This window comes from Alligator mississippiensis, chromosome 12 (assembly GCF_030867095.1).
Source record: "Alligator mississippiensis isolate rAllMis1 chromosome 12, rAllMis1, whole genome shotgun sequence".
Classification (NCBI taxonomy): domain Eukaryota; kingdom Metazoa; phylum Chordata; order Crocodylia; family Alligatoridae; genus Alligator; species Alligator mississippiensis.
In genome coordinates, this window is record NC_081835.1 from 22,427,984 (window position 1) to 22,454,813 (window position 26,830).

The following is a 26,830-nucleotide window of genomic DNA, read 5'->3' on the forward strand; positions in this document are numbered from 1 at the left end:
TTGCCTTGTTTATTCCCTGAAATTTATGAAATTTAAAATAAATAAAAAATTAGCAGCTGCTCTGCATAGTAAGATAGTAGGAGGACCTTCAGCTCTAATTGTCCTTAATCTTTGTAAAATACATTTGTGTACATTAAAAAAAATGTTATCTGAATTTTCTATGTTTAATGTGTACTGCGGTTAAACTACTTGTTTTTTCCCTGCCTGCTCTTTCAAGATGCCAATTAGGAATAATGGGAAGCAAGGGGTAGGCTAAGCATTGCAGTGCATTGTTGTTTCCATCTGTCTGTGATTATTCCAGCCAACAGTTTAAAACACTTTTATGCCCCATCATGCTCCCATTGAAGTTAATTGGGGACTTTGCCATTAGGTTTGATGGGAGTAGGATTGGGCTCTGCACTGTCGTTGTTGTGTTCATTGCGTTTTTTCTTGTCTGTGAAACTGCCACCCACCCATGCATGTGTTTGCCAGGTTTATTTATTTGTGCTCTTTTTACCAATGGGCTTGTTCTTCTGATGTTTCAGGCTAAGTATTATAATTGGAGGGGGGGAAAAGGGGATTGTTGGGTTAACTGTCAGCTGAAAATGTTTTTCTCATTGTCACTGTGTAAGACCAATTCTTTCCTTCAATTCTTAGAATCGAACAAGATTTCTAAATATGTTGTCACGTGGCTGAATTTTATGGACTAGGTTATAATATATATTTTTAAATATTTACTTGTATGACAATATTTAGCAACTTACAATGAAATCAGAATTATTTTTTTAATTGCTACCATCTTCTATGAAAATTATAATGTGGGGGAAGTTGTTTCTTTTCTCTCATGATACAGTTTTGGAAGTACAGGTCTCAGATGAAATTTTAAGAATAATACAAAGAGATTTTCATTTTCTGTTATTGGGTCATTTTGAAAAATATTGACAACTGACAGAAATACCCATAATCCTATTTTCATGCAAACCTGACTTTGGTCCTGAAGATATAGGGCCACCAAACTATCTTACTTGTTGTTGTTTCTTAAAATTAACTCTGAAGGCTCATGAAGCTGAAGAAGAAGCCCGTATGAACCCGGAATTTGCAGACCGAATGAAACAGCTTGACAAAGAGGCATCATACTACCGAGAAGAATGTGGCAAAGCTCAGGCCGAGGTTGACAGACTGCTAGAAATCCTCAAGGAAGTGGAGAATGAGAAGAATGACAAAGATAAGAAAATTGCAGAGCTAGAAAGGTAATTTTTATATTATTTCTGCTGATTTGGATTTTCAATTATATAGGCTATATCATGGATTTATTGTATATGGAATAATGTTACATAACGTAAGTAAAGCATCAACCAAATAGAGGATTTTTGATGTCAAATCAAATTGCTTTGCAAGTTAGAAGTGTATTTAAGAAATGTGGCACAGTTGAATTTTAAATAGATTTGGGATCTCAACGTGTTGTCTAGAAAAGCTGTTGTACTACATGGCACAGAGAATACACTGCTTACATAACACCCACAATACCTTCATGAGGCATTGCATTAAGGGAGAGAAATTGTTGTTGTTGTTTTTACTGCTACTTCACTAGTAATAGCCAAAGCCAAAATAAAAACCAATCCAGACATTTGTCCTTTTATGAAAAACCATTCCTACTTCTGAGGAGTTAATTAACTGTGGCTTTGGGTGTTTTTCAGAGGCATTGGGTGCATTTACACAAGACACTTTGCTACACAGTAGACTAAAGTACTGCACAGTAAGGAATCACCATGTAATCGCGCAAAGCAGCTACTGTGTAGTTAATTAGGCTAATGCACGATTTTCTACTATCTGTATATATAGGTAGCAAGTAGATTAACTGAGCATTAGCTATTGCTAAATAGTGCATGTGTAAATGCTGGTTGGGAGCAATTTGCTCCTGGTCAGCCTGCACAGCAGGGGGCCCGATGCTGCCTGGCAAAAACCCAATGTTGGGGAAACCTGTGCCAGCTGCAGAGGCAGATGTCTCCCTACAATGTGAGGATCAGGACCATCCTGATCCCTATGTGGCCAAGAGAGCTGTCCCACCAGCCAGGACTGCTGCATCCCTGCCATATGGGGATCAGGTCAGGACCCAAACCCCATGTGGCCAGGAGAGGTGTCCCCACCTGGTAAGGACCCAACCCAATCCCCATGGGACAGCTTTCCTCCCCACATGGGGATTGAAAACAGCCCCATGCTGCCTGCCATCCCTGGACTGGCACAGGGGGGAACCTGGAGTTCCCCTTGGCTACTGCACTGGGGCAGAGCAGGGTAAGGGGGCAAGATCATCCCTGGTCTTAACTGCTCCCATTGAGAGCAAATTTTCTTCCAAGTGGGTACACGAGTAGACCCCTTCCCAGGCACAGTTTACTGTTCCTTATTTTAATGCACAGTAACCTTACTGCACATTAATTGTATGGGTAGATGCACCCACTGCGCACTCTTTCTTATCCTTACAAATATTGTCTGATGCTGGCTCCTTCCCTTTTCTTTTATGAGTAGGGAAGTTTTGCAGCCTTTCATCAGCAGAGGTAGGGAAGTGAAGGGATCCACTTATCTCATTCCTTTTAAAATGAACAGTTTCTTCTGAAGTTTCTTCTGAAGATTGTGCTCTAGGTTGCACTGTGAAATTCCTTATTTTCTGGCAAACCTCTTCCTTTCCCTAGATTAAGCTATCTTTATGGAAAGTAAGGATGATATCTTGTGCACTCAGGTATTTCACAAACTTGCTCTCAAGAGTTTGTATAATGAAAGGAGGTTGTCAAGGTACCAAAAGTGAGATCTAACTATTGATAGATTCTGTTTGTCTAATAGTTACCATTGGACAGATTGCAGCATCCTCCTACCAGAAAGATCTTGCCAGAAGAGATGCAGGAAATGTTAGTTATCATCAGGAGAGGGAGCCAGGATCTGCTTAGGGAGGGAAGATTGTATAGATGACTGCTGGGGCATCTTCAAATGGTTTAAATATTGGACAGTCTCTCAAGGGGCATATCTGGTTGCTTACAAAGAAGGAAATATATCAACCTTTACAATTTACCTTTTGCCCAATTTTTACTTGATTTATATATTTGCAGACTCTTGACAGTAATTACTTGTGAATGCTGTAGAATTTTAATTGGTGTAGTGTTTAGAGTTTAATTGGTGATCAACTTTTTTCTAAGCATCTCTTTCTTTTACTTTAGAACACAGAGGTCTCAGAAAAATATAAAAGCAGTGTGGATTTGTGTGGGTGGGCTAAGCAGGTGTCGGAGGAACTTATGAAGGGGTAGCACTTACTCTTTGATCCATGAACCTAAGTTCTTTATGGTCTTAAAAATCTAGGACAATTGGAGGCAGAATCAGTGAATCATGGGAACTGCAGCTTGAAAGTTGTGGTGTAGTGAACTGGTAGGGGTTGGGAGGTTCCTACATAGTTGAGTTTAACCATGGTACTCACTGTGGAAGATGTGTGATACGGGTAGCAATGGTGTTGAGACTTCTTACAGTAAATAATATCATTTTTTTTCCCTCCAGAAAGGAGACAAAAGCTCTGAGTATCTGAGTGCTGTTTTTTTTTAGATCTGTGGGAAGGAATATTGTGGTAAATTAGGTAGAATAAATCGGCCCATAAGTCAAAGATCTTAATATGACCTTGTGACTGTACTATATGAGACAATTAATAAGATTAGTGGTTTCAAGTTCAGAGATCTCAGCCTGCTTAGTCCTTTGGCAAACAGTACCGTTAAAATATTTTAGCTTGTTATTACAGTTTACAAATAATAACAATAACAATAATTTGAAAGGTACGATCTGAAATAAGACTTTTATGTTAACAGCTTCCTTTATTAACTTTCACTTTGGCTACATAGATTTCTTAGTGGGAAAAAATCTGTTTGCTATTCTTTTATATGATATTCAGGATGGTAATAATTTTTTGGGGGGAGGGGGAAATAAAAATTGCTTTTTAAAGATGGGATGAGACGCATAACAGGGATGGGAAGAAAACAGAGAGAGAAAATTATTTTTTTGCTTCTTCTGCTGACTACTTGCAACCTTTCTGTTAGGGAGAGACAGATATAGTGCATGTTCTAATCAGCCGGTCTGAGACCATGCAACTTGTGGGACAGATAGATGCTTTAAAATGTTCTCTTAGCTGCCTTTGTCACAGGTTCAGGGTGATATTTGAAAACATATGGTCTTAGCCAACTGAACCAGGCCCTCAGTGAACAGAAGGCATAAGAGGGGATCGGAAAGAGAAGAAATGAGGCAGGAAAGGAAAAAGAGACACAAAGGGAAGGGTAGAAGACATAAATGCAAGTCTTGCGTTCCTGATGCAAGATGTAGGGAAGTGGCTCTAATCAAAGTTGGTGGTAATGTCATCTGGGTCCTGACCTCTGGCTCACTATAATCATGTCACCTCTCAAGATCAGGACAACAACAATGTAATCTTCCTATGGTGGATCTTGGAGTCCCAGGAGACACTAGGGGTGGCAGCCAAGATGGAAAAGTTCCCTGCTTTCACCTGTCCTCCTGGTATCAATGTCAAAATAAAGGACCCCGTACACAGGTGATAGGCCAAATAATACTTTCTTATTATTTGGTTAACTAATTAGGCCTAATGTGTGGTACACCAATTTTGGTTCATTGATTTCTGGAACTACTTTTCTAGTCAAGCAGCAACAATCTCAGTGCACCCACCTGGTCTCGTATAGGCGCTCTCCAGTGACCTTTGAGCACACACCTCGTTCTGGCCACGGGATGTGTCCCTGGGAACTGTGCGTTGGGTCACGTTCAACCTGAGGGAGGCCCTGACACTTGCCTGCAATGACTTGGTCTCCTTTTCTTCAGTGGTGGGGCTCCTCCTCGCAGGTTTTTGCAGACCGGGTGTTGCCCTTTGTGGGCATTCTTGGGGATCCACCTCCCCTACACCCCAGCCATGCGCCAGCCCTCGGAACTGCTGGATGATGGGTCACCAGTCTGTCCCTTTTGAAGTTCTTGTCCACTGTCTTCTCCCCTTGCCCATCCCTCGATGACCTTTCACCCCAGATGACAGCGAGGTGTGGGACTGTCCTTGTCTCTGCATCTGTTCTCCCTCTGAGGCTTCTGCTGTGCTACTCAGTCCTCTTTTTTGACCCGGGATCACTTGGGTGTTCCTTCCCCAGTCCTGGGCTCCATGCGCCCTCCAAAATAAAAGTAACAGAAAAAAGAAGAAAAGAATAATCGGGGTATGGGCCTCTGCCCACCCCACTCACAGGTCCAGCATCTGTGGTCCTCGAGATCTCTCAATGCCGTCCCTCCTTGGCCCAGCTGCCCTGCCGAGCTGGGTGTGTAACTCTTCTAATGGGGTTGAGACTCCTCCTGTGGGTCTCCATCCAGCCCCCTTCTGAGCTGCCAACCCTGCTGAGTTGCTTTTTGCTGACATCATCTGCCAGTGCCATTCCCAGCCGGCAACAAAAGCGGCTGATGAACCACACCGGTGGCCCTTCTCGGTGCAGCTCTGCTTCTCCTGGGGACGGTAAGTGTAACCACTTTTCAGGGCTTTCTATTTCTTTCTTTGGGCAGGTCAGCCCTGCCTCAGGTCCTGCTGCGGGAGGCTGCTCCGGTGCCTTTGCTTGTATCCCCCTGGGACACAACCCCCACTCAAGATGCCTTGGCTCAATCTTTGGCTCAGTTTCCTACCTTGTGTACTTTGTCCCTTCATTGCCGGGTTTGCTATGTCTGGTGGTCTGTCTTCAGCCTCACACCTGGATAAAAAATCTGCCACAGTGTTACTACATCGCCCCAGAAAAAGTATATGAAATTTGAAAGGTTGCAGGGCCAGGGCCCACCTGGTTATTCAGATGTTATCAGTTTTAACCCTGCTCAACCACTGTAGGGGTGCATGATCCGTTATAAGCTTGAACTCCCTCCCCATCAGATAGTAATGGAAATGTTCTATGGACCATTGGATTGCTAAACACTCCCTCTCTATCGTGGCATACCGTATCTCCATGGGGAGTAGCTTACAACTCACATACGCCACAGCTCTCTCAATCCCAGCATCTTCTTGGGTCAGGATGGCCCCTATAGCTGTTTCTGAGGTGTCTCTCTGCAAGATAATAGGTTTTTGAAAGTTGGGTTTGCATATCAATACGTCTTCGCATAACGCCTTCTTTAGGAGCTCAAAATTATGCCTCATATCTGCAGTCCATTTTATGTTCCCTGTCCTTTGTTTCTTTAGGGCTTCTGTGAGTGGTGCTACCAATTCTGAGAACTGGAGCATGAACTGCCAGTAATAATTGGTCAACCCCAGGAATGACTGCAGTTGTCTGTTGTTTTGGGGCATTGTAAAGTTGCAGATAGTTTCTACTTTATCCGGTAGTGGTCTGATAGTACCCCGCCTTATTAGGAAGCCCAAGTACTTAATCTGTCTCTGGGCCAGAGTGCACTTCAGTGGGTTTGCCGTCATCCCCGTCTCTCATAGTTGCATGAGAATGGCTCGTAGCGCTCTCTGATGTTGGGCCCATGTCCAGGTAAAGATGAGAATATCGTCAATATAAGCCGCAGCATAGTTGGCGTGTGGTGCCAGGATCTGATTCATTAAGTGTTGAAATGTTGCAGCCACCCCATGGAGTCTGAATGGCATCTGAATTAACTCGTATAGGCCCCACAGGGTCCCAAAAGCATTGTGATGTAGTACGCATTCCCTATACACTCCACTAGCTTGGCTATGTGAGGCATTGGGAAGGCATCGAAGACAACCATGAAGACAGCGATGATAATCCATGCGCAAGTGGAGTGATCCATTGGGGGTCGGACTCGATGATCTATTGAGATCCCTTCCGACCCTAACATCTATGAATTTATGAATCCGGTTTGGGGACAGGGACCAGAAGGCTCCACCAAGGGCTTCTTGATGGTTGTATCACCCCTTGCTCTAACATTCTCGTGATCTCCTCGTGGATCTCCCCAAGGAGGTAATGTGTCACGGGCTGCCACCTCTCTTGCACTATCATTCCTGGTGGAGTGTTTATTGTGTGGCATGCTCCCTGGGCCCAACTTGGTTCTTCACAGAAGACTTCCCTGAAGCTTCATACCATTGCCTTTATCTCGGGTTCCTGAAGGGCCAAGAGTTCTTCGCTTATCTGGACATGGTCTTCCGGACGGGCCATTGGTCCCCCTCTCACTAGTGCCTGTGGTCCTAGATCTTTCGCTTCGCTCTCTGTAAACATGGTCCATCCTTTGGGCTCAAGCCATTCACTTAGAAGATTCATGTGGTAGATCTGTCTTTCCCACTGGTGCCCCAGGCTATGGACCTTGTAATCCACCAGACCAATCCTGCAGACTACCTCGAAGGGGCCTTGCTACTGTGTCAAGAGCTTTCTTGCAAAAGTTGGCAGCAGTACCAGGACCCTCTGACTGGGCCTGAACTCCCTTTCCTTTGCGGGGGCATCGTACCTAGCCTTCTGTCACTGTTGTGCCTCCTGGAGGTTGTTCCTGGTCAAGTTCTGCACCACCGGTATGCGCTGTTGGAATTCCTGCTGGTAGGTAGTCGGGGTTGTCGCCGTACCTGAGTCCTGCTCTCAGCCTTCCCGTAGTGCCTGCAGCAGACCTCGGGGCTGGTGTCCCAGGATGAGTTTGAACAGTGAGTACTTTGACGAGTCCGCTGGGGTGTCTCAGATGGTGAACAAAACCAAAGGGAGTAGCAGGTCCCACTTCTGGGGATCGCCCTGTATGCACTGTCATAACATCCTTTTTATTGTGCCACTGAGGTGCTCTACAAGGCCGTTGGTTTGTGCATGGTACACTGAGGTTCTTAGGTGTTTTATCTGCAGTGTATGACACATGACCTGCAGTACTTCTTACAAAATTTCACTCTTAGTTGGTCAAAATTGCCTTGGGTATTCCCACCCAAGTGTCCATTTTATCAACTCCTCGGCGATTTGCGGGGATGTCGCCTCCCTAAGTGGGATCACTTCTGGATACTGGGTAGCGTAGTCGATGAACACCAGCACATACTGATGTCCAGCGCTACTTCAGGGTAGGGGCCCCATCACATCCATTGCTATCCGAGGATGGATTGGCCGGTCCCCAGGGAGTCATTGCGTCCCCATGCCAAATCAAGTGCACACAACACCTACTCTGGCCCCTCTGGGATCCATGCCATGTGCAGTGTGCATCTCAAAGCAGTTGGGGTGAGCACTGAGTGCAGTGTGGATCACATTGCAGCTGGAATGGGTGCCATGAGTGATGTGTATTCTGGAGTGGCTAGAATGGGCATCACAGGTGTACAGTTTGGCTAGTGCAAAAGCCATATGTGGCACAGATCCTGGAGTGGCTGGAGTGGGCGCCACACTACCCATGGTGCCCACTGTCTTGCCCTTGTTACCTATTCTGGTGCCTCCAGGATCTGTATCACATAAAGGACCCTGGCAGCTGGTCAGGCATATTGGTCAGGCATTTGAAGAGGAGGCAGAGTGTAGGATCTTATACACTCCACCTCATTTGACACCTTGCAGCTGTCTAAATTTTGCTTCACTAGGGTTTCTTTACTCTCCATGAAGTCCCTAATGGGGAACTCAGAATCTATACACAAGCACATTTGGCAGAAATACTCTGTATTATAATAACTATAACTTGTATAGAAGCATGTCTGTACATGGTCTGTTCTTCTCCCCTTGCCCTAGTTTGTTGAAGTTTTACTGTATTTTGTAGTTCATAAAATGTGTTGTAGGACTTGAATATCTTTGCCTTTTCTCCCCTTTGTTTTCTGTTCAGAACATGTGCCTAGCTATGCCCCTCTTGCTGTGAGATTTCTTATGAAAGTGAGTGCTCTGCCCAGGCACTCTGGCCTCCGCGTATATACTATTGCTGTGCTGACTTCTTTCTGGCACTACAAGATAATTTCTCTCTTAAACTGTACAGCATATCTTCTTGTTGGTTTGAGCTATGGAAGTTCTATATCATTATTATTTCAAGCTATATTAAGTAAGACTTAAGACAGAAAGAGTAATTATTTCTTAAACTGAATACTGAACTAATATATTAGAGTATCTAAAATTTTCAAAAGGAGGTATCTGGTTCAGGATCCAGAGTACTTAGTAATTCATAATAGACTGAGAAAAATTATTAGTAAAACCAGAGAAACTTTTATACATATGGTAATTCTCTTTGATTTGAATGTGCTGTTTTTGCCTCAGAACCTATCTTGCTTCCGACAGTTTAATAAATTAACAGATGCCCATGGGGCATACTGTACATTGTGTATATTGTATGTTGGTCTGTTTCTTAAATTACTCTTTTTATACAGGATAAGACTATTGTTTTTCAAATTGGTCCTTGTTACAGCAAGATAAATTTTCAAGATTTCTCCTCTGCTAATACTGTTTGATCTCTTTTATATGTCACACTTTTCTGCTATATATAATTATAATAATTTTCAATAAGGTCAGGCATAAGTATTATAAATACAATATAATTATAGTATAATATAATTTTCAATAAGGTTGGGCATAAATTGGGAAGTTATTAGTTAGGCTGGTGAAAATGGGGATTACCGTAAGGACTGTACCATGGATAACGACCTGACTGAAGGGAAGATGACCAGCAGATTATGCTGAAAGGGGGACTGTTAGGTTAGGGACAGAAGTTACGCATAAACTGGTATAAGTGATCGGAAACTGGTCCAAATCTCTAATGCAGCAGAAGTTCAGTGCACATAAACTGCTTTCAAAATGGGCAAAACTGGTTTGAGATAAACCTGGTTGGCAGTCATGAGAAAAGTTCACAAAAAATGTAAATAGTTAAACTTAAAAAAGCAGCCTTGAGTTAAGTTAAAAGTTAAATATTTCCACTTTCAACTAGTTAAAAGGTAAGTTAAGAAGAGAGTAAATAGTTAAAAGTTAAATTGATTCGTTAGAAATGTGTGAAACACAGTGAATTGCCTCTTAGCATCATTTTTCATTTTCAAATACAATGAGTGGGTTTCTTTTCCATAAGCCCACAGCACACTAATTTACTTGGAACTCACCTTACTTTACCTGAAAACGTTATACTTGGCATTCAGTTTTCAGAATAACAATTTACTAATACCTATATAATGTTAGATCCTTCTCACCCTCTCCATGTGAAGTACTTTGTAAAAGTCAATGCATCATATAAGTATACGAGAATAACAGAAAGGAGATATTCATAGCCAGGTGACAAATGAAAGCTGTTTCCACAGAAAACCTCTGTTGTTACAATTTTTATTGCTCAAAAGGTAACAAAAGGGTATGAAATACATCTGAATTATAAATAATGAAAGTGTCTGAAAATCCAAATTAGACTGAAATGAGAAAATCCTTTTAAATGAGAAAAAGAATGTTCAGTTGCATAGCAGAAACTGTTTAAATATGCTTATTGAACTTCAGCAAAAACTGCATTTCAAAATTTACATCTGACAATTTTCCTCTTTTGTGTTGCAAAACTAAGCCCCCACTACTGAACAGTTGCTCTACATGGGCAGATGAGGGAATGCTTGTGTTATAACAGGTGAATAGTTTCATAGTTGGTAGGGTCGAAAGGGACCTGAGCAGATCATCAAGTCCGATCCCCTGCCATGGCAGCAAAGAATGCTGGGGTCAAATGACCCTGGCAAGGTGATTATCTAGCCTCCTTTTGAAGACCCCCAGGGTAGGAGCAAGCACCACTTCCCTTGGAAGTTGGTTCCAGATCCTAGCTGCCCTGACTGTGAAATAGTGCTTCTTGATGTCCAGCCTGAACCTCCTCTCAGTCAACTTATGGCTGTTATTCCTAGTTACTCCTGGTGGTGCTCAGGGGAAAAGGGTCTCTCCTGTTCCCCACTTGTCCCTCTTGGTAAGTTTATAGATGGCCACCAGATCCCCTCTCAGCCTTCTCTTGTGGAGGCTGAACAGGTTCAGGTCCCGTAGCCTCCCCTCAGGACCTGCTGCCCCCTGATCATGCGAGTGGCCTTCCTTTGGACCCTCTCAATACTGTCCACATCCCTCTTGAAGTGCAGCTTCCAGAACTGGACACAGTACTCCAACTGCGGCCTGACCAATATTGCATACAGGAGGAGGATCACCTCCTCAGACCTGCTCGTGATGCATCTGTGGATGCATGACAAGGTGCGGTTGGCCTTACTGACCGCATCTGCACATTGGCGGCCCAAGTGCCCATGTTCATTTTGGAATCAATAATGACTCCAAGATCTTTTTCTGCCTCTGTGCTGACGAGAAGTGAGTTCCCCAGCCTGTAGGTATGCTGCTGGTTCTTCCTCCCTAGGTGCAGTACCTTGCACTTGTCAGTATTGAAACCCATCCTGTTCTTATCCGCCAACCCCTGTAACCTGTCCAGATCTAGTTGTAGCCTGTTCCTCCCTTCTAATGTGTCTGCTTCTCCCCACGTCTTAGTGTCATCTGCGAACATGAACAAGGTGCTTTTCACCCCCTCGTCCAAGTCGCTGATGAAGATGTTGAACAGTGCGGGCCTGAGGACCGAGTCCTGGGGAACCCCACTGCCCACATCCCTCCAGGTTGGGAGTGACCCATCCACCACCACACTCCGGGTGTGGCCCTCCAGCCAATTTGCAACCCATTTGACTGTGTAGGCATCAACACCACAGTCGCTTAATTTTTTGATGAGAATGGGGTGAAAGACAGTGTCAAAGGCCTTCCTAAAGTCCAGAAAGACTATGTCCACTGCGACACCTGTGTCCAAGGGTGAAACTTCATACTATGAAACTTCATAGTACAGAATAGTTTTTTCATAGTAGGTGACATCTCAGATAAGTTTCTCACAGATGAGAAGTAATGCTCAGCTTGGGCCCTGGGCTGCTGGTTCTGATCTTCATTAAAATTTTAAAAAGTCATCATCTGCTTCACCCTCACTACTTGCTCCCACTCTTTCTGGGATCAATGTCTCTGTTTGCTTGTTCTTGTTCTCTCTCCTGCAGCCAACTGGCTGCCCTGTTGACTTCTGCAAATGCACAGAAAATGCCAGCATGAACTAAGGAACTCTGGGACTTGTAGTCCTTAAGAGACCATATCTCATAGGAAGGCACACTACTCTCTGTCTCTCAAACAAGAAGGCCTAGAGTTCAATAAAGAGATATTGCTCCATGTAAGTCCTAGAGAGTGGCTGTGTCAGGAAAAACTCTGGGAAAGCCATATTTCAATTTTTTTTAACTTTTAACTTTACACTTTTAAAAAAAGTTAAAGTTAACCTTTTTTTTAACTAGTTAAAGTTAAAAGTTGACAGCTGAAAAATGTAACTAGTTCAAGTTAAAAGTGAACCGTTTCTTTAACTTTTTAACTAGTTAATTAATTAGTTAATTCCCATGACTGCTGGATGGATGTATTATCCGACTTAACTGATTTAGGTTAAATCAGTTTATTGAACTTCTGTCCCAGAATTCCTCCAGATTCAAATGAACTCCCAGTCCCCCAGCATCCCAGGAATCTTGGCACCTCTCCTGCAAACCCCACCTTGCAGGGTGGGAGGGCTAGTCTTGGCCCAAGCTGTCTGCTTCAGCCAAGTAGGGAGGCATGCTTTAGCGCCCCCCAGCTTCTAGCCTGAGCCATTGTAGGTCTGTGGCTGTATTTCTGGAATCAAAATGAATTCTCTTCACTTCCTTTATCAGTTCAATCTATGCAGCTTAGACTAACCAGTGAAGATTTAATTGATTCAGCCTCAGGGTTTTTGACTGTCTGTACTTAGCCACAGACTGCAGGGAGGTAGGTAAATTGTGGAGTTCCTCAAGGATTGGTATTAAGAGTGATCTTATTTAATGTTTTCATTAATTATCTTGGCACAAAAATAAGTGTGTGTAAATGAAAATTGCTGATGATGGGAAGCATCATTAACATAAAGAAGAGTTGGAATATCAAGTGGGAAGAATTGGATGATTTTCAGGAATGGAATAACCTTAATGGGATTAAATGTAATTGTGCAATAATCCAGATTATTCACTAAGAGACTAATAATAATTTCTGCTGTAATCTTGGGCTCATCAGAGGGATGATGATTGTGGATATTCATTGACTTCAAAGTGATATGGCTGTGAAAAAGGCAAATACAATTCTAGGAGGTATCAGTTGATGTATTTCCAGTAGAGAGAGGAAGGTATTAATACCATTTATCGGGGCACTGGTTATACTTCATCTGGAATACCGTGTACATTTCTGATCAGCTATATTTATTCTGGAAACAGGTGAGGAGAAGGACTACGTTGTGTTCACGGGAATAAAGGGTTTGCTGTAGAACAGGAGATTAAAAGAATTTGGCTGTTTTAACTGAGCAAAATAACGGCTGAGTTGGGCTAAAATTTCTCTCAATAAATACATTGAGGGGTCAGAAGGAGAAGAACTATTTAAATTAAAGGACCATATTGGCACAAAAAGAAATGGGCTGGAAATAGAAAAAAATTAAATTGACGGCTTTTAACTGTCAGGGCAGTGAGGTTCTAGAACAGCCTTCTGAGAGGAGTAGAGGGTGTAAGAAAACAAGCTTGCTTTAAGGTGGATCTTGGAAAAATTATGAGAACAATTATGTGATGTGCTTGCTGAGGTATCAGGGAAGTGGACTCAGTGTCCCATGCGGTCCTGTCTAGTCCTGTGTTCCTGACAAAAGCAACATATCCTTTTATAGCTTGTAATATCTCATTCCCAGAATAACCTTACCGTAGTTAATTTTATGATGAATACTTCAGTGTGCTTCAAAGTGAACATCTTGAGAGGGTCATTAGGAAATGAGTGCTGAGACCGAGTGCTTCCAGAATATAAGTGATACCGCTATTTATTCTGTTACCCATGTTGTGCACTGTGGACTAAATTAAGAGTAGTTAAAAAGGAATCTGTGTGTGCGTGCATGTAGATGGTGGAGCTGGAAAGCTGCAGAGTGAGGCTGTCCCTGCTTATGAATGACTCAGGGTCTGGGTATTGTAAACAAAGTTCCCTGCACAATCTCTGGACTCCATTTGTTTAAAGGGCCCTTTGGACTTTACAGGATGATAAATTACATGCTAGGGAATAGTGTATTTGAGAAAAATTCCATAAGAGAAATGGAGCTGATTAATTTCTCTCTTTCATATGCTGTCAGAACTCATCTTCCAAATCTGTGAGCTACTACCTGGTATTATCGCTCAATGATAATCATGTTCTTTTCTGAAATAAGCTTCTCCTTGGACACCCCCTTTTATGAATTATGCAAAGCAGTCTTTTACAGCATATTCCTCAGTTCTGCCCAGATGCCATGCACAAGAACTCAATTTAGGAGACAGTGGGTTTTCAAGTTCCAAGAGCAGTTTGGAGGACCACCCCTGGGAGAAACTGAAACAGATTAGGCACCAGATGATTTTTAACAGATAAATTAAGGACTAAGCCACAATTTTGTCAAGTTATATGCATTGCTTGTGGGCATATACTTGAATCATTCCTGTTTGCTGTTGGTTAAAGAGTGAACTGACGTGGGGGTGATAGAGTAAGGATGTGAAAGCAAATTGCAGTGCAGATCACAAAAGTCTGGATTTATTCCAGGAAAGGAAACAAAAAAATGCCAGTCAATCACTTTTGTTGAACTGAGTCAAGCCACTTAGTAGAGCCCTTAGGATATTACAAATTTCCCAGACATGTTATTTTGTTAATTTGTAAAAAATACACCACTTCAGAATTTTAAAGAGTTTTTTAAAGGTATTTTGATGTTACTGTTTTTGTTTGACTTTAATTATAGGTTAAGTCTGTGTAGAACAGTGGTCACCAACCAGTGGATCTTGCTCCACTGGTAGATCTCAGAGCCTCTTTTGGTAGATCTCAGAGCCTCTTGGAGTTGATCCAAGGCTGGGGTGAAGGGCTGAGTGCCCGTGTGCATGCACATGCACACCCCAGCCTAACAGGTCAGTCTGTGGGGGAGAGAAGGGGCGGGGGCTAGATCAAGGCCCCACAATGAGGGCAAGTGCCATAGAGTTAGGAGTAGGGGTAAGTTGAGTGGGGCCCTGGCCGGGTGGGACTTACTTGCTGATGAAGCGCACGCTGAAATAATATTTTCTCCCTCTGCCTCCATCTGCACCCCACCATTCCCTCCCCACAGAGGCAGGGCAGGGGAAGGGAGGCGGATGGTTGGCGGCAGTACATGGTAGATCTTGGGTTGCTTTTAAATGCCAAAGGTGATCTCTTACTTAAAAAAAAGTTGGAGACCACTGGTGTAGAAGCATTGCAGTAATCCGCTGGCAGAGTGTTTTCATCAGAAATCACCGAGGTCAGTTAACTTGGATGTTCAGTTGGCAGAGAGAAAGGAGGGCCAGAATGTATGGCCAGCAATGTGGGCTTGGTCTCCTACTGTTGGTTTTCATAGGAGCAGTTGCCTATACAGGGATGTACCTCTCAGCCATGGGAGCTATAAGAACATTACACTCTTCAACAGTTGTCAGAGGCTGTATCCTCCACAGTGCAGTTGGGTTCTTTCAGGGAGCCTTGCCCTTTTTTGAAACAAAGTCCTTGGTACAGTATAGCACAGTACTACCCCTTCCCTAGGTTTTGAATAAATCAGTCACAGCCTGGCCTATGGTTGTATTTTTCCAGTGTGCATAATTATCCAGTTTGCATTGGCCATGGTGTGTTTCATGCATAGCACTGTTAAGATGCAGAATTATAAAAACCTGATTTGAAGTATCCTGGCTTTGCAGTTTTTAGTCTTAATTTTCTTATTTCATAGTAGATTTTATGTGTGTTCAGATGAAGGAAAAAGTGATGTCTATTTAAATAAATGGCCATTGTCTGCCAATACATACTGACATAATTCAGTATAGAAAATGACAGGAATCAGCATGCCAAATAGCTGTAAAAGCCTATTTTTGTGGTGTTGTTTAAATTTATCTGTCATAAATGTATATGATTATTATCCACCTATGATAGTTTGAGGAACTTTTCTAGCTGGGCATAAGAAAAGGATTTTTTTTTTGTCTTGGCTAATTGAAAGGGCATGTTAGATATTTTTGTACAAATAAGTTATCAAGCGTCTGGATATTTTCAATGATGAAGTATTAACCTTATTTTCAGAGCTAGAAAAAACTTTCTCTCAGCTTTGGAAGTGACTAGGAGAAAAAAGTCAGTGTCTTTCATCATTGTTAGATACTGTATATTGTGAACCTCTAACATAACAGCTTTGAACATGTTGCCAAACTGTTCATTTCTTTTTGGTTTTCAGGAGTGAAGAAGACTTGAAGAATGTGAGTCATCAAACCCATACTAGTTCAAATAAGAGATTCATGCTTCTTAGTACTTGCTGCCAAACAAGTGCCTTAACATTTGCATGCATGTACAAGAAGTTAGCATACACATATATATATAGTAGGGGTGTGTGAAGTGGGCCCTATTCGATTTGAATTCGGCCTGAATCAGGGACAGTGATTTGATTAGTTGATTCAGATAACTGTCCCAGATTCGATTTGACTGAATCCGAATTGAAGATTCAATGTTGATTTAGAGTATCAGCGATTCAGACACCAACACAGCTTTAAATGTTTTGTCTACATTCCTTGAGGTACCAGCGCAGCTCGTGAATGCTGCTATGCTGGGGCTGGTGGAGCATCCCACAGAAGTGCGGGGGGCCCTCCATGTGCTAGGCAGCAAATCCAGAAGTGGATTAGAAGTACTTTTAGTCCACTTCCAGCTCCCCCTTACCTCCTTCAGCTTGGCAATCAGCTGTGGGGGGTCCCAGACGCAGAAAGCACCAGTCGCCAAGTCGGGGGGATGTACCCCCCCACGTGCTTCTAGGTCTGCTGCCAAGCATGCTGGGGAGCCCCCCATGCTCCTGTGGGACTCTCCATCCACCCCAGCATCACAGCATTCATGAGCCGCCTGCTACCTAGAGGTATGGAGAAAAAACATTTAAAGCTGTGTCTGTATCTGAAACGCCAAATCTTTTCAAATCTCTCTGAATCAATTTGGAGGGTTCCAATTCAATTCAGAGAGATTAAAGGATCCTCTGATTCAATTCGGATTTGGAGATTCGGCCACCAAATCGGGCTGAATTGCTGCCGAATTGAATCAGGGACCAAAGCTTTGCACACCCCTAATACACAGATCATCTTCCACAGTCTGTAAATGACTAGGTGACTTCTTGTATTTCAAACTTTTGTTTTGTTCAGAGCTCATCAAAAAAAATATTATACAGAAGTTTTATTTTACTAATTTTTAATAGACTGCTGATATAACATCTGCTCACAATATGTTGGGGAAAAAAAAACTAATGAATTTCCCTCCTTTTTATTCTCTTTTGCTATCTCCCTTCCTTTCTGTTATTCTTCAAACTGCTGCTTTCACCCCTGCTCCAACCAGCTTGACTTCCAGGTCAGTACTTTCTGCTCTCTTATGTTCTTACTTTGCTCCCTGCTCAGCTAAATTTTCAGTTTCAGTTTTTTTTCTTGTAACTTTATTTTTTTACCATTTTCATTATATATTCAAAATTTGCTTTTAATATATTTTTATTTAAGAAATAATTGGGAAGTTACCTGTCATTCTGTTTCCAGATCAGGCTATCACTGGGAGGCCACCAATCACTTTGTTCTTAGACTGGTCATAATTTCTAAAGAATTGTATATAAAATAAGGTACCTCAGTGGAAGGAACTAGAACAATGGTATAAATTTCCTAAACAGCATCCAGGTAGTGTCACAGCTACTGTGTCTAATATTGTAGTTTCAGCTATTTTAATAAATGACAGTGCATTGTGTTTCTAGGAAAAAAGTTTATTAGCTACATGTTAAATTCACATGTTTTACACAAAGCCTTTTTTTTCCTTTAAAACTGTATTTTTATTGCTGTTGTTAAAGAATTCAACACTTGGATACCACACAACATAGTTATCCAGATAATGGACTGAGCAACAGAATACAAAGCGCAATATATGTGTAATCAGGGACTTATTTTTCATACTTTACTGCTACAAATATTATAAACATAACAGGTCAAGTAGGAGCATAAGAGTAAATGATGCTGTGAATTCAGTTTATAGATTAGAAACTGTTTGGGATAGCTGAAAATCAACTGGGCTAATCTAAGGCAGCACACACAAATAATCCCAAAACAAGTATTATTTTGTAAATGCAGTTTTAATGTACACCCATATTATGGTCACAATTAGGCTTCTAATCTACCTCTCTCTCTTCACAGCACCATTTTCATAGGATCAAAGGATGTGCATGCGGTAACATGTAGCCCATGCCTCCTGACTTGTGCAATGTTCCTCCAAGGTCCCTGTTAAGGGGTGGCCTGTAGAGGAACCTTTCTATGGTAAAGGTGAAGAATTGCTCTATATGCCTCCTCAAGCTGTGCTTAAGTTTTCTTGACAGTACCTCTGTACCTTGCCAAAAACAGAACTCCCCCCCAATCATAAAAAGGAAGACAAAAGTATTGAGGGGCTGAATCAGCCTTCTACAACTTCAGTTGTATTGCCAGGTGATTTTGAAATCTTTTATGGATTTGGATTGATTTGCCTATACCTTCCTCCAACATTCCCTTTTCTTCTAACCATGTATCCAGGGAATTAGCTCACTGCTGCTACTATTAACAACACTTTCACAACTCCATTTCCCTAAATCTAATCCCATGATTTTAGATGAAAAAATCATGGACCAATAAGATCTCCAGCCTTTCTTCTGATCTCTGGTTCTTTTTCTCCAAACCATGCAAAATTCTGTCAACCTCCAGCTTCAGGTATTCAGTTTCTAGAAATCTTATGGGATTTCTTCAATCCTCCAACTTATTGAGGTCTCTCTGAATCCTAGCCCTACTCTCCAGCATTATCTACTACTCAGCCCAGGTTATTGTCATGTGCAAACTTGCTGAGGGTGCACTCCATTCTATCTTCCAGAACTCTGATGAAGATATTGAATAAAACTGGCCCTAGGAGCACTCCAGCCGATACCAGCTGCCAACTAGGCATTGAGCCATTAATTGCTATCCTTTTAAGCCCAACAATCCAGACAGTGTTTTATCCACCTTACAGTTTATACATCCAACCTATACTTTCTTAGCTTGATTGCGAGAATGTTGTGGGAGACGATATCAAAAGCCTTGCTAAAGTCAAGGTATATCACATCCACTGGTATACATCCATCCACAGAGCCAGTCATCACATCATAGAAGGCAATCAAGTTGGTTCGGCATGACTTGCTCTTGGTGAATCCATGGTTGTTCCTAGTCACCTTCTCCTCCAAGAACTTAGAAATGTATTCCTTGCGGACCTGGTCCATGATTTTTCCAGGCACTGAGGTGAGCCTGACTGGTCTGTAGTTCCCTGGATACATCCTTCTTTCCTTTCTTAAAGATGGCTATTGTTATTTGTCCTTTTCCAATCATCTGGGACCTCTTCACATCGCCACAAGTTTTCAAAGTTAATGGCTATAGCATGTTGGGGTCCCAGGGGTAGCTATGATGCCCCCTGTTGACTCCATAACCCATACCCCACTCTGCCTCTAGGGTACCTTCACCTCCTACTCGTCTACCACACCTTGATATACCTATTGTCTGGAACGGGAGGCTGCTTTGAGGGTCCTAGAGTGAGCCATGCTTCATCCACTAGCCAGCAAGTCCCTCCTGCACACTGCTGGTCCTGACCTAGCCCCTGAGCTGCATTGCATTCTCGGCCCATCTGTGCCCCAGGACATCTATAAGCCTTAGGGGGTAATTGCATAGCGCCATTCCTTCCCTACACCACGCCCTAAGCCTCACAGTTGTCGCTGTACCATCAATCTCTCCTGTTGGGGCTTTGGCCTTCTCAGCCTCTGCCACTTTCTTTTAGCTGGGCCTTCTAGTCTGGGCCCAGTATATTGGACCTGGCTTTGAGGCACCCGCTCTAATCTTACCTGTTCAGACACTGGACCCCTGGCCCCCATCTGCTGGGCCCTAGCCCTCATCTGCACCCCTCTTGGGTGCTAGACCCATGGCCCCTGTCTGTCTTCACCCCTCTTGGGCACCGGGTCCCTCAACCCTGCTCTGGGCTCTGTAGCCCCACATCCTGCCTTACTCCAAGCTCAGCACTTACTCAGCCTTGAGCCTGCCCCTGGCAGCTTAATAGCATAATGGGCTGCATTAATAGGAGCATTGCCAGCAGATCAAGGAAAGTGATTATTCCCCTCTGTTCACCACTGGCAAGGCCACATCTGGAGTACTGTGCCCAGTTTTGGGCCCCCCACTACAGGAAGTGTGGACAAATTTGAGAGAGTCTAGTGGAAAGCAGCAAAAATGGTTAGGAGTCTGGGGCACATGACTTATGAGGAAAGGCTGAGGGAACTAGGTTTATTTAGTCTGGAAAAAAAAAGACTGAGAAGGGATTTAATAACAGTCTTCAACTACAGGGGTGGGCAAATATTTCAGCTGGAAGGCCACTTAATGAGTTTTGGTGAGTTGCTGAGGGCCGCACACATAAAATCTTTCAGAAGATATCATTTTAACAAATTATAGATAAAAAACAAAGCATATAATAAAAATCAAACGTTTATTGTAACATCTTTTAATTACAAAATATATTTTTTTTCCTGATTTATGGGGGGGAATTGTTAGTAGTAAATATAGAGGTGATTGCATAATAGCTCCAAAAAAGTTTTACTCTTGTATATTGTGTGCTGGGGGTATGTGTATGTTGAGGTGGTGGGGGCGGTGAGAGTTTGGGTGTGTGGGTGGGTGGGTGTGAGGGGGCTGCCCGCATGCTAGGTCCTGGGATCTAGCTGGGGTTGGGGGTGGGTGGGAAGAGGAAGACGTGAGGCACATGCAGCAGATCTCACCTGTGTGGGGTGGTGCAGATGCAGGTGCAGGTACAGGGTGGACAGCTCCCATCTGACCCCCTCATCAGGCCTGCAGCTCTCATAGGGCTGAACCCCACCCAGGACAGCCCACATCATGCTTCTGTGTGGGACAGCCCACACCACTCCTACCCAAATCCACCCCATGCCAGGCGGGTCCTGATTGTAGCTGAGCAAGTGCTAAGCCTGGAGCACGGCAGAGCTTGGGGCTGCAGAGCCCAGAGCAGGACTGAGGGACCTGGTGCCCAAGGAGGGTAAAGACAGACAGGGGCCAAGGGGGCCCAGTGCCCGAGAAGGGTGCAAATGGGTAAGCTGATAAACTGAAAAATTTATGAAATTGCTATGTTCCTGAAAAACTGTTTCAAATCACCATATTTTGAAAGCAGGGGAGAGGGGAAGGTATAATGTGTAAAACATACTTAGCAGTATTGTTTCTGTGCTCTTAGGTGTAGAAATTGGTGTTTCTAAAGAAATGTTTTAGGTGCTTTTGGAATCTCATAAATCTTTTATATGTAATTCATATGTGTTTGGGTTCAGTAAATCATTGTTACATGGAGCTAATTCAGTGTCCTCTATTGTGCAATACATGCCTTAATGAATGATGTCTAGCATATACTTATCTTCTCTGAAATGTAGGTTGCAGCTATGTGTCCTTTTTACACTCTTCTGGATAAGCTACTACTGTGTTATTTGGGGTCTTAGGGAGAGGCAGGGAGACTCCTTTATTAATCCTTTATTTATAACAGCTAGCCCCTGAACCCAAAATGGTTGACTGACCACTTCCTATGGATGACATCACTCTTTAGTAAGGGAGTTAACCCTTACTACTACATCCCCCTTTTTCAGGGGAAAACTTGATGCACACTTAGTTACAAAAGGAACCTAATCAAAGCAAAAACGTTGGTAAATCTAATTCACGGGTCTGAGCTCTTCAATGGAATGGAGGCACATCCAGACCTAGTGTGGTAAACACATGGAATACGACAGAGATGTTCTTGATTCCTACTGAGAAGACCACTAGGAATCTCCATGCAATATGAACCAGGGCTATCTGGATGAACCAGGGCTACCTTAGCCTGGATGGTGCCTTGGAATCCTGGATTTGGGATCCAAACTCCCTCCTGTCGGGGAAAAAGCAGGTACATATCTTGAAACATGCCTAGTATTATAATTCCATCTCTGACAGTCCTTTATTTGTTTGTCTTTCTCATGAAATTCCTGTGGATCAACAAGTTTGGAACCAAGTAATTTATTATTCTTGGTAGGGTTGTACAGAGTTAATGACTTGTAAGCAACTCAGCTGGACTCCACCCATACTCCAGTGGTGTTGAATGGTCGATCAAAAGTGCCTTATAGAGATCTTCATTCTTCTGAAGCAAGTTCTTCACAGTCCTCGTCACTTCTCCATTACTTCAGGGGACTGCTGGTGACATGCTGAAAGTCATACTGGGCTGCAAACTGCTTAAATGTGGCTCTAGAAAATTGTGGGCCATTATCAGTTCTTAAAACTGAAGGTATGTGTGGCAGAGCACCTTTGCTGCCTGCCACTTTAAGGGCTTAGACCAAGCAGCAGAGCAGCCTGAAGGTGGTTGCACTTCCAATCAGGGGTCACATGACCATCAGGAGGCCACCTGATTGGGGAAAGAGGGCTCAGCTGCTGGCAATAAGAGCAGGCCTGAGCAAGGGAGCCAGCAGTTTGCTGCCAGCAACTGGGAAAAGAACACCACCCAGCTGGAGCCAATACTCACATAACATCTTGGAGGTACAGGGCAGGAACTGTGGGGATAGCCAGAGGTTCCTGGTCTGGGGGGAATGATGTAAAACAACACCCTGCTAGGGTAGGATGGTGTGGTGGAGCTGTCTGTGGTGGGGTGGCCCAGGAAATGCCACACCAATTACTTCCCTAGTGAAAGGTGAGTATAGGGCACCTTATAGTCCCAGCCCTCAAAACCTGGTGGGTGACCCCAGAGTAGGGACACTCGGTCCAGGCATTATCATCAGGCCTGAGACCCAAGGGGCATAAGGCCCTGAGGCCCTAGTGAGGGGACAGAGGAGTGGTCCCAGTAGAGTGTACAGTCAGGCTGCACAGAGTAGGGTTTTCAGGGGTGTCCTGAAGGATTGTGCAGAGTGGGTGTAAAGTAGCATCTGCGTAGGTGGACCTGAAGGGCTGTGCAGGGGCATGCAGAGTAGGGTCCAAGCAGGGCCTGAAGGACTGCACATAGGCTGGCCTCAGTAGTTTGTTGAGTGAGCTGGGCCCAGTGAGGGGGTGTGAGTTTAGGCCCCAGTAAAGGGGCATGTGAAGAGGCATGATAAGTCTACGGATGATGTCTTCAGATCCAAGATAAGTCTACGGATGCCTGAGGCTGAATTTGGGCCCGAGGCCAAGTGGTACGGCTCAGCAAGGGAGCTGGGGAAGTTTGTTGATTTTGGATGCCATCTGCGAGACATGGGACTTGGTATAGCAGAGGTCAGAGGTACTGACAGCGGAGGTATAATGCCATAGGCATTGGGACACTTAATGGGCAGCCTCCCATATTTTTATATCCATTTTGAAACAGAAAGACATGGCAGGAAAGACAAGGCAATCTGCCCTAGACAGGTGGGTGGGCCGATGATGAGAACCAGCCCTGAGGTGGCCCCCTGTCACAGTATGTCATGGCATGCATGCATACTCTACAATGCCTTCATAACTCTCTCTGTTGTGGTGTTCTTTAATTATATCATCTCCAAGTAATAGGAATAATAAAAGCAAACAGAACTCTTCTAGATGAATAAATCAGCCCCCAACATCTACCATGAATGATCTGGTAAATCAGTCATAAGGCATATAGCTTCACATAGACTGGTCAGTCTTGAGCGCAAACCTTACAAATGGCTACCCAGTTCTGTATGTCAGCACCAAACTGTTTGGCGAGCCCTGGCTTGACATTTTGTAATGTCTTGGTGACCATCATGAATTTTTTCTAGGATTTCCTGGCATAGTTTTGAAGGTATCAATACTCTGTTATGGAACAGGACTATCTGACAACATGGAGTCTGATTCTTTCTTATTGGTACTTTGCCAGTTCACAGTCCTTCTCAGCAGTACTTCTTTATCTTTTGGCAAGAGGAATCAGCTACTTGAGCTTCCTGAATTCTCATTTGTAGTGAAGCGGATATGGGTATTTCATCTGCAATAAGGTCCACATAAATAGCAATATCTCACAGATATTGCAGAGTTCTTCTGGAGACAGTGGAGTCTGTAATGGTGCCCTAGAAAGAGTATCAGCTGTTTGCAACTCTTTTCCCTGGTTGTGTATTATATTGTAGGTAAATTTCAGCATTGTGAGGCAAAATTTATGGATTCCTGGTGGAAGTTCATGGAGTGGTTTGTCTCCTAACAGAGACATAAGAGGCTTGTGATTAGTTTGTAAAGTAAAAGTCAGGCCCACAAGGAAAGTTCTGAGTTACTCACATGTCCATGTAGTGCTTCTTTTTCTTTTTGTGCATATCAAGTTTCAGGTGGAGCAAGTGCTCTTGACACAAAAGCAATCAGGGCCCAGTGGCCCACTTCCCAACATTGTTGTAGCACGTCTCCCAGCCCATATGATAAAGCATCTGCTGCAATACCAGTTTTTTGTGTTGGATCATATTGGGCCAGTATCAGGGAGGAACTGAGTATAGATTTGATCTTGTTGAAGGCCAAATGCTGTGGCAGTCCCCAGAGCCATATGTTCTTGGCACTTAAGGGGTCTCTTAAAGGCTTTGTTATTGTTGTCAGCTTTGGCACAAAAGGGCCCAAGTATATGGCTGTGCCTAAAAATCTGAGTAATATTGGGACATCCTTGGGTTCTGGGAACCCCTCGATGGCTGCAACTTTTGATGGATCTGGTTGGATTCCATGTGGTGTAATCTAGTGTCCTACAATCACAAGCTGCAAAGTAGTAAAGGTGAACTTTTTATTAAGTATAACTCCAGCTTCTTGGAGTTTTCTGAGTGTTGCATCCACTCTTGCATAATGTTGTGCCTTGGTGGTTCCAAAAAACAAAATATATTCGGCATGCCAAAGAACACCTTCTACGCCATCCAATATCTGTGACATCTGAAACTGAAAGAATTCAGAAGCTGAAATGCCAAAAGGTAGCCAGTTAAACCAGTAGCATCCAAATGGAGTAATTAAAGTTGTTAGCTTGGACAATTCAACAGCTAGAGGAATCTACCAGTACCCTGCACAAGCATCCAAATTTGTGAAAACTTTGGTTCCTGCAAGTTAAGCCAAGGTGTGTTCCATAGAAGGAAGAATGTGCCTTTCTCTGAACACAAACTTGTTTAGTAGGCCTGTGCGAAGCAGCTAGTATTCGCTTCAAATTCGGATCTGTCTGATCTGGGGGACAGCGATTTGATTCGGTGATTCACCTAGGCCAGGCCCATCCCATACCTGCTCTCCCAGCCCTGGCAATGGCTGTCCTGCCTGCCCCGGGCACTTCGGGAAAAAAAAAAAAAAGCCCTGACTCACCAGGTGCTGCCGGGCGGTGGGGCAATCCCTGCTGCCTCCCACTGGTTCACGCTGTGTGGGGGGCTCTGCAGAAACCCCCAAACCTCCCCTGTTCCCCCCCCCATGGCTGCCCTGTCCGCCCCAGCTCTGGCCCTTTAAGGAAATCCCCCCCCACACTTACCATTCCTGCCGGGCAGGGGTGATCCCCTGCTGCTCCCCTGCTGCCCCGCGCCATGTGGGGGGCTCTGCATGAGCCCCCTGAAGCCCTGAGGCTGTGGCAGGAGTAGTGAGTCCTGGGGTTTTTCCATTTTTTTTTTTTTCCTTAAAGGGCTGGAACTGTGCTGGGCAGGGCAGCCATGTGGGGGCTGGGAGAGCAGACAAGGAATCGGGCCTGGCAGGGGTCCTCCCATTGTCCTCTCTCCCCTCCTCCAGCCTGCCCCTCCCCTGCCCCCTATTTACCGACATGGAGTCCGGCTCCAGTTCCCTGCTGCAGCCACCGGGGACTGTTCAAATCATCAAAGCTTTCAGAATCTTTTCCATAGATTTGGAGAGCTTTGAATTGATTCGGACCTTTTAATTGGTCCCCTGATTCGATTTGAATTCAGAGATTCGGCCACCGAATCAGGCCACATCTCCTCCAAATCTAATCAGCACCTGAAGCTTTGCTCAGCCCTGTTGTTTAGCTGTATGAGGTCAACACATATCCTAATCTTACTATTGGGTTTTGGCACAACCACCATCCCAGAACACCAAGGAGCAGGTGGTTTGGTCTTTGCAATTACTCCTGTTCCTTCTATGAGTGTTAGCTCTTCTTTAACTTTGTCCATTAATGGCAAAGGTACCTATATTGGAGTATTTAATGCATAGGGAATGGCATCAGCTTTTAGGCATATCTGATATTCACCTGACATTTTTTCAAAACCAAAAAAGAGAGATGCATATTTGGTTCTGTAGTACTGCTCCAAGGATTTCTGGTTCACTATATCATCTAGTCAATGGACAAGTTGCAGAGCCTGTATAGCCGGTAAGCCAAGTAAAGGCATAGCAAGATTGGCAATCACATAGGCTTCCTGGTCTATACATCTCTGCTTCAATGTTATCTTTGTGTTAAAGTGTCCCGGTACTTTGCAGTTAGTGTTGCCTGGTCCCCGTAGCTGTTTAGTAGGGTTAAAGAGAATCCCATCCCTTTGTGGGCTGTCGTAACAATTAGGGATAGCTGAGACTGCTGCTTCTGTATCTATTTTAAATGGCATTGGCTGTCCATTGAGGTCAGTTGGTGTCATCCGGACTCCTGGATCTGATGAAGACTGCGTAACTTCATCTAAAAGTATAGGCAGTCCTCGGACTTATGACACAATTGGTTCCTGAGAACCACATCTTAAGTCAAAATGTTGCAACTCGGAACCAATTTTCCCATAGGAAACAATGTTATAAATGTGGGATTGGTTCCTGAACCAAGGCCCGATACCCTATTTTCACCAAAAATAACCCAGAATTTTGTACTCAATCAATTAAAGATGAGTAATATAGCTACATTAATGTATTTATATTGTAAATAGCAATCATATTGATTTGGGAGGACTTCTTTGAGGTGAC

At 43.7% G+C, this 26,830-nt stretch overlaps 1 protein-coding gene across 5 annotated transcripts in view; it reads left to right on the plus strand.

The window, feature by feature from the left end:
* The window catches only part of ERC2 (ELKS/RAB6-interacting/CAST family member 2), a 1,022,300-nt gene that overhangs the window by 489,126 nt on the left and 506,344 nt on the right, over window positions 1-26,830 (plus strand). For all 5 annotated transcript variants that reach the window (XR_009455862.1, XM_059715377.1, XM_059715380.1 and 2 more), the window contains exon 11: window positions 1,036-1,229. Coding sequence is in view for 4 of the 5 variants with exons in the window: in XM_059715377.1 (XP_059571360.1) it covers window positions 1,036-1,229 (194 nt within the window). In the remaining variant the exon portion in view is untranslated. The remainder of the gene's footprint in view (window positions 1-1,035; window positions 1,230-26,830) is intronic.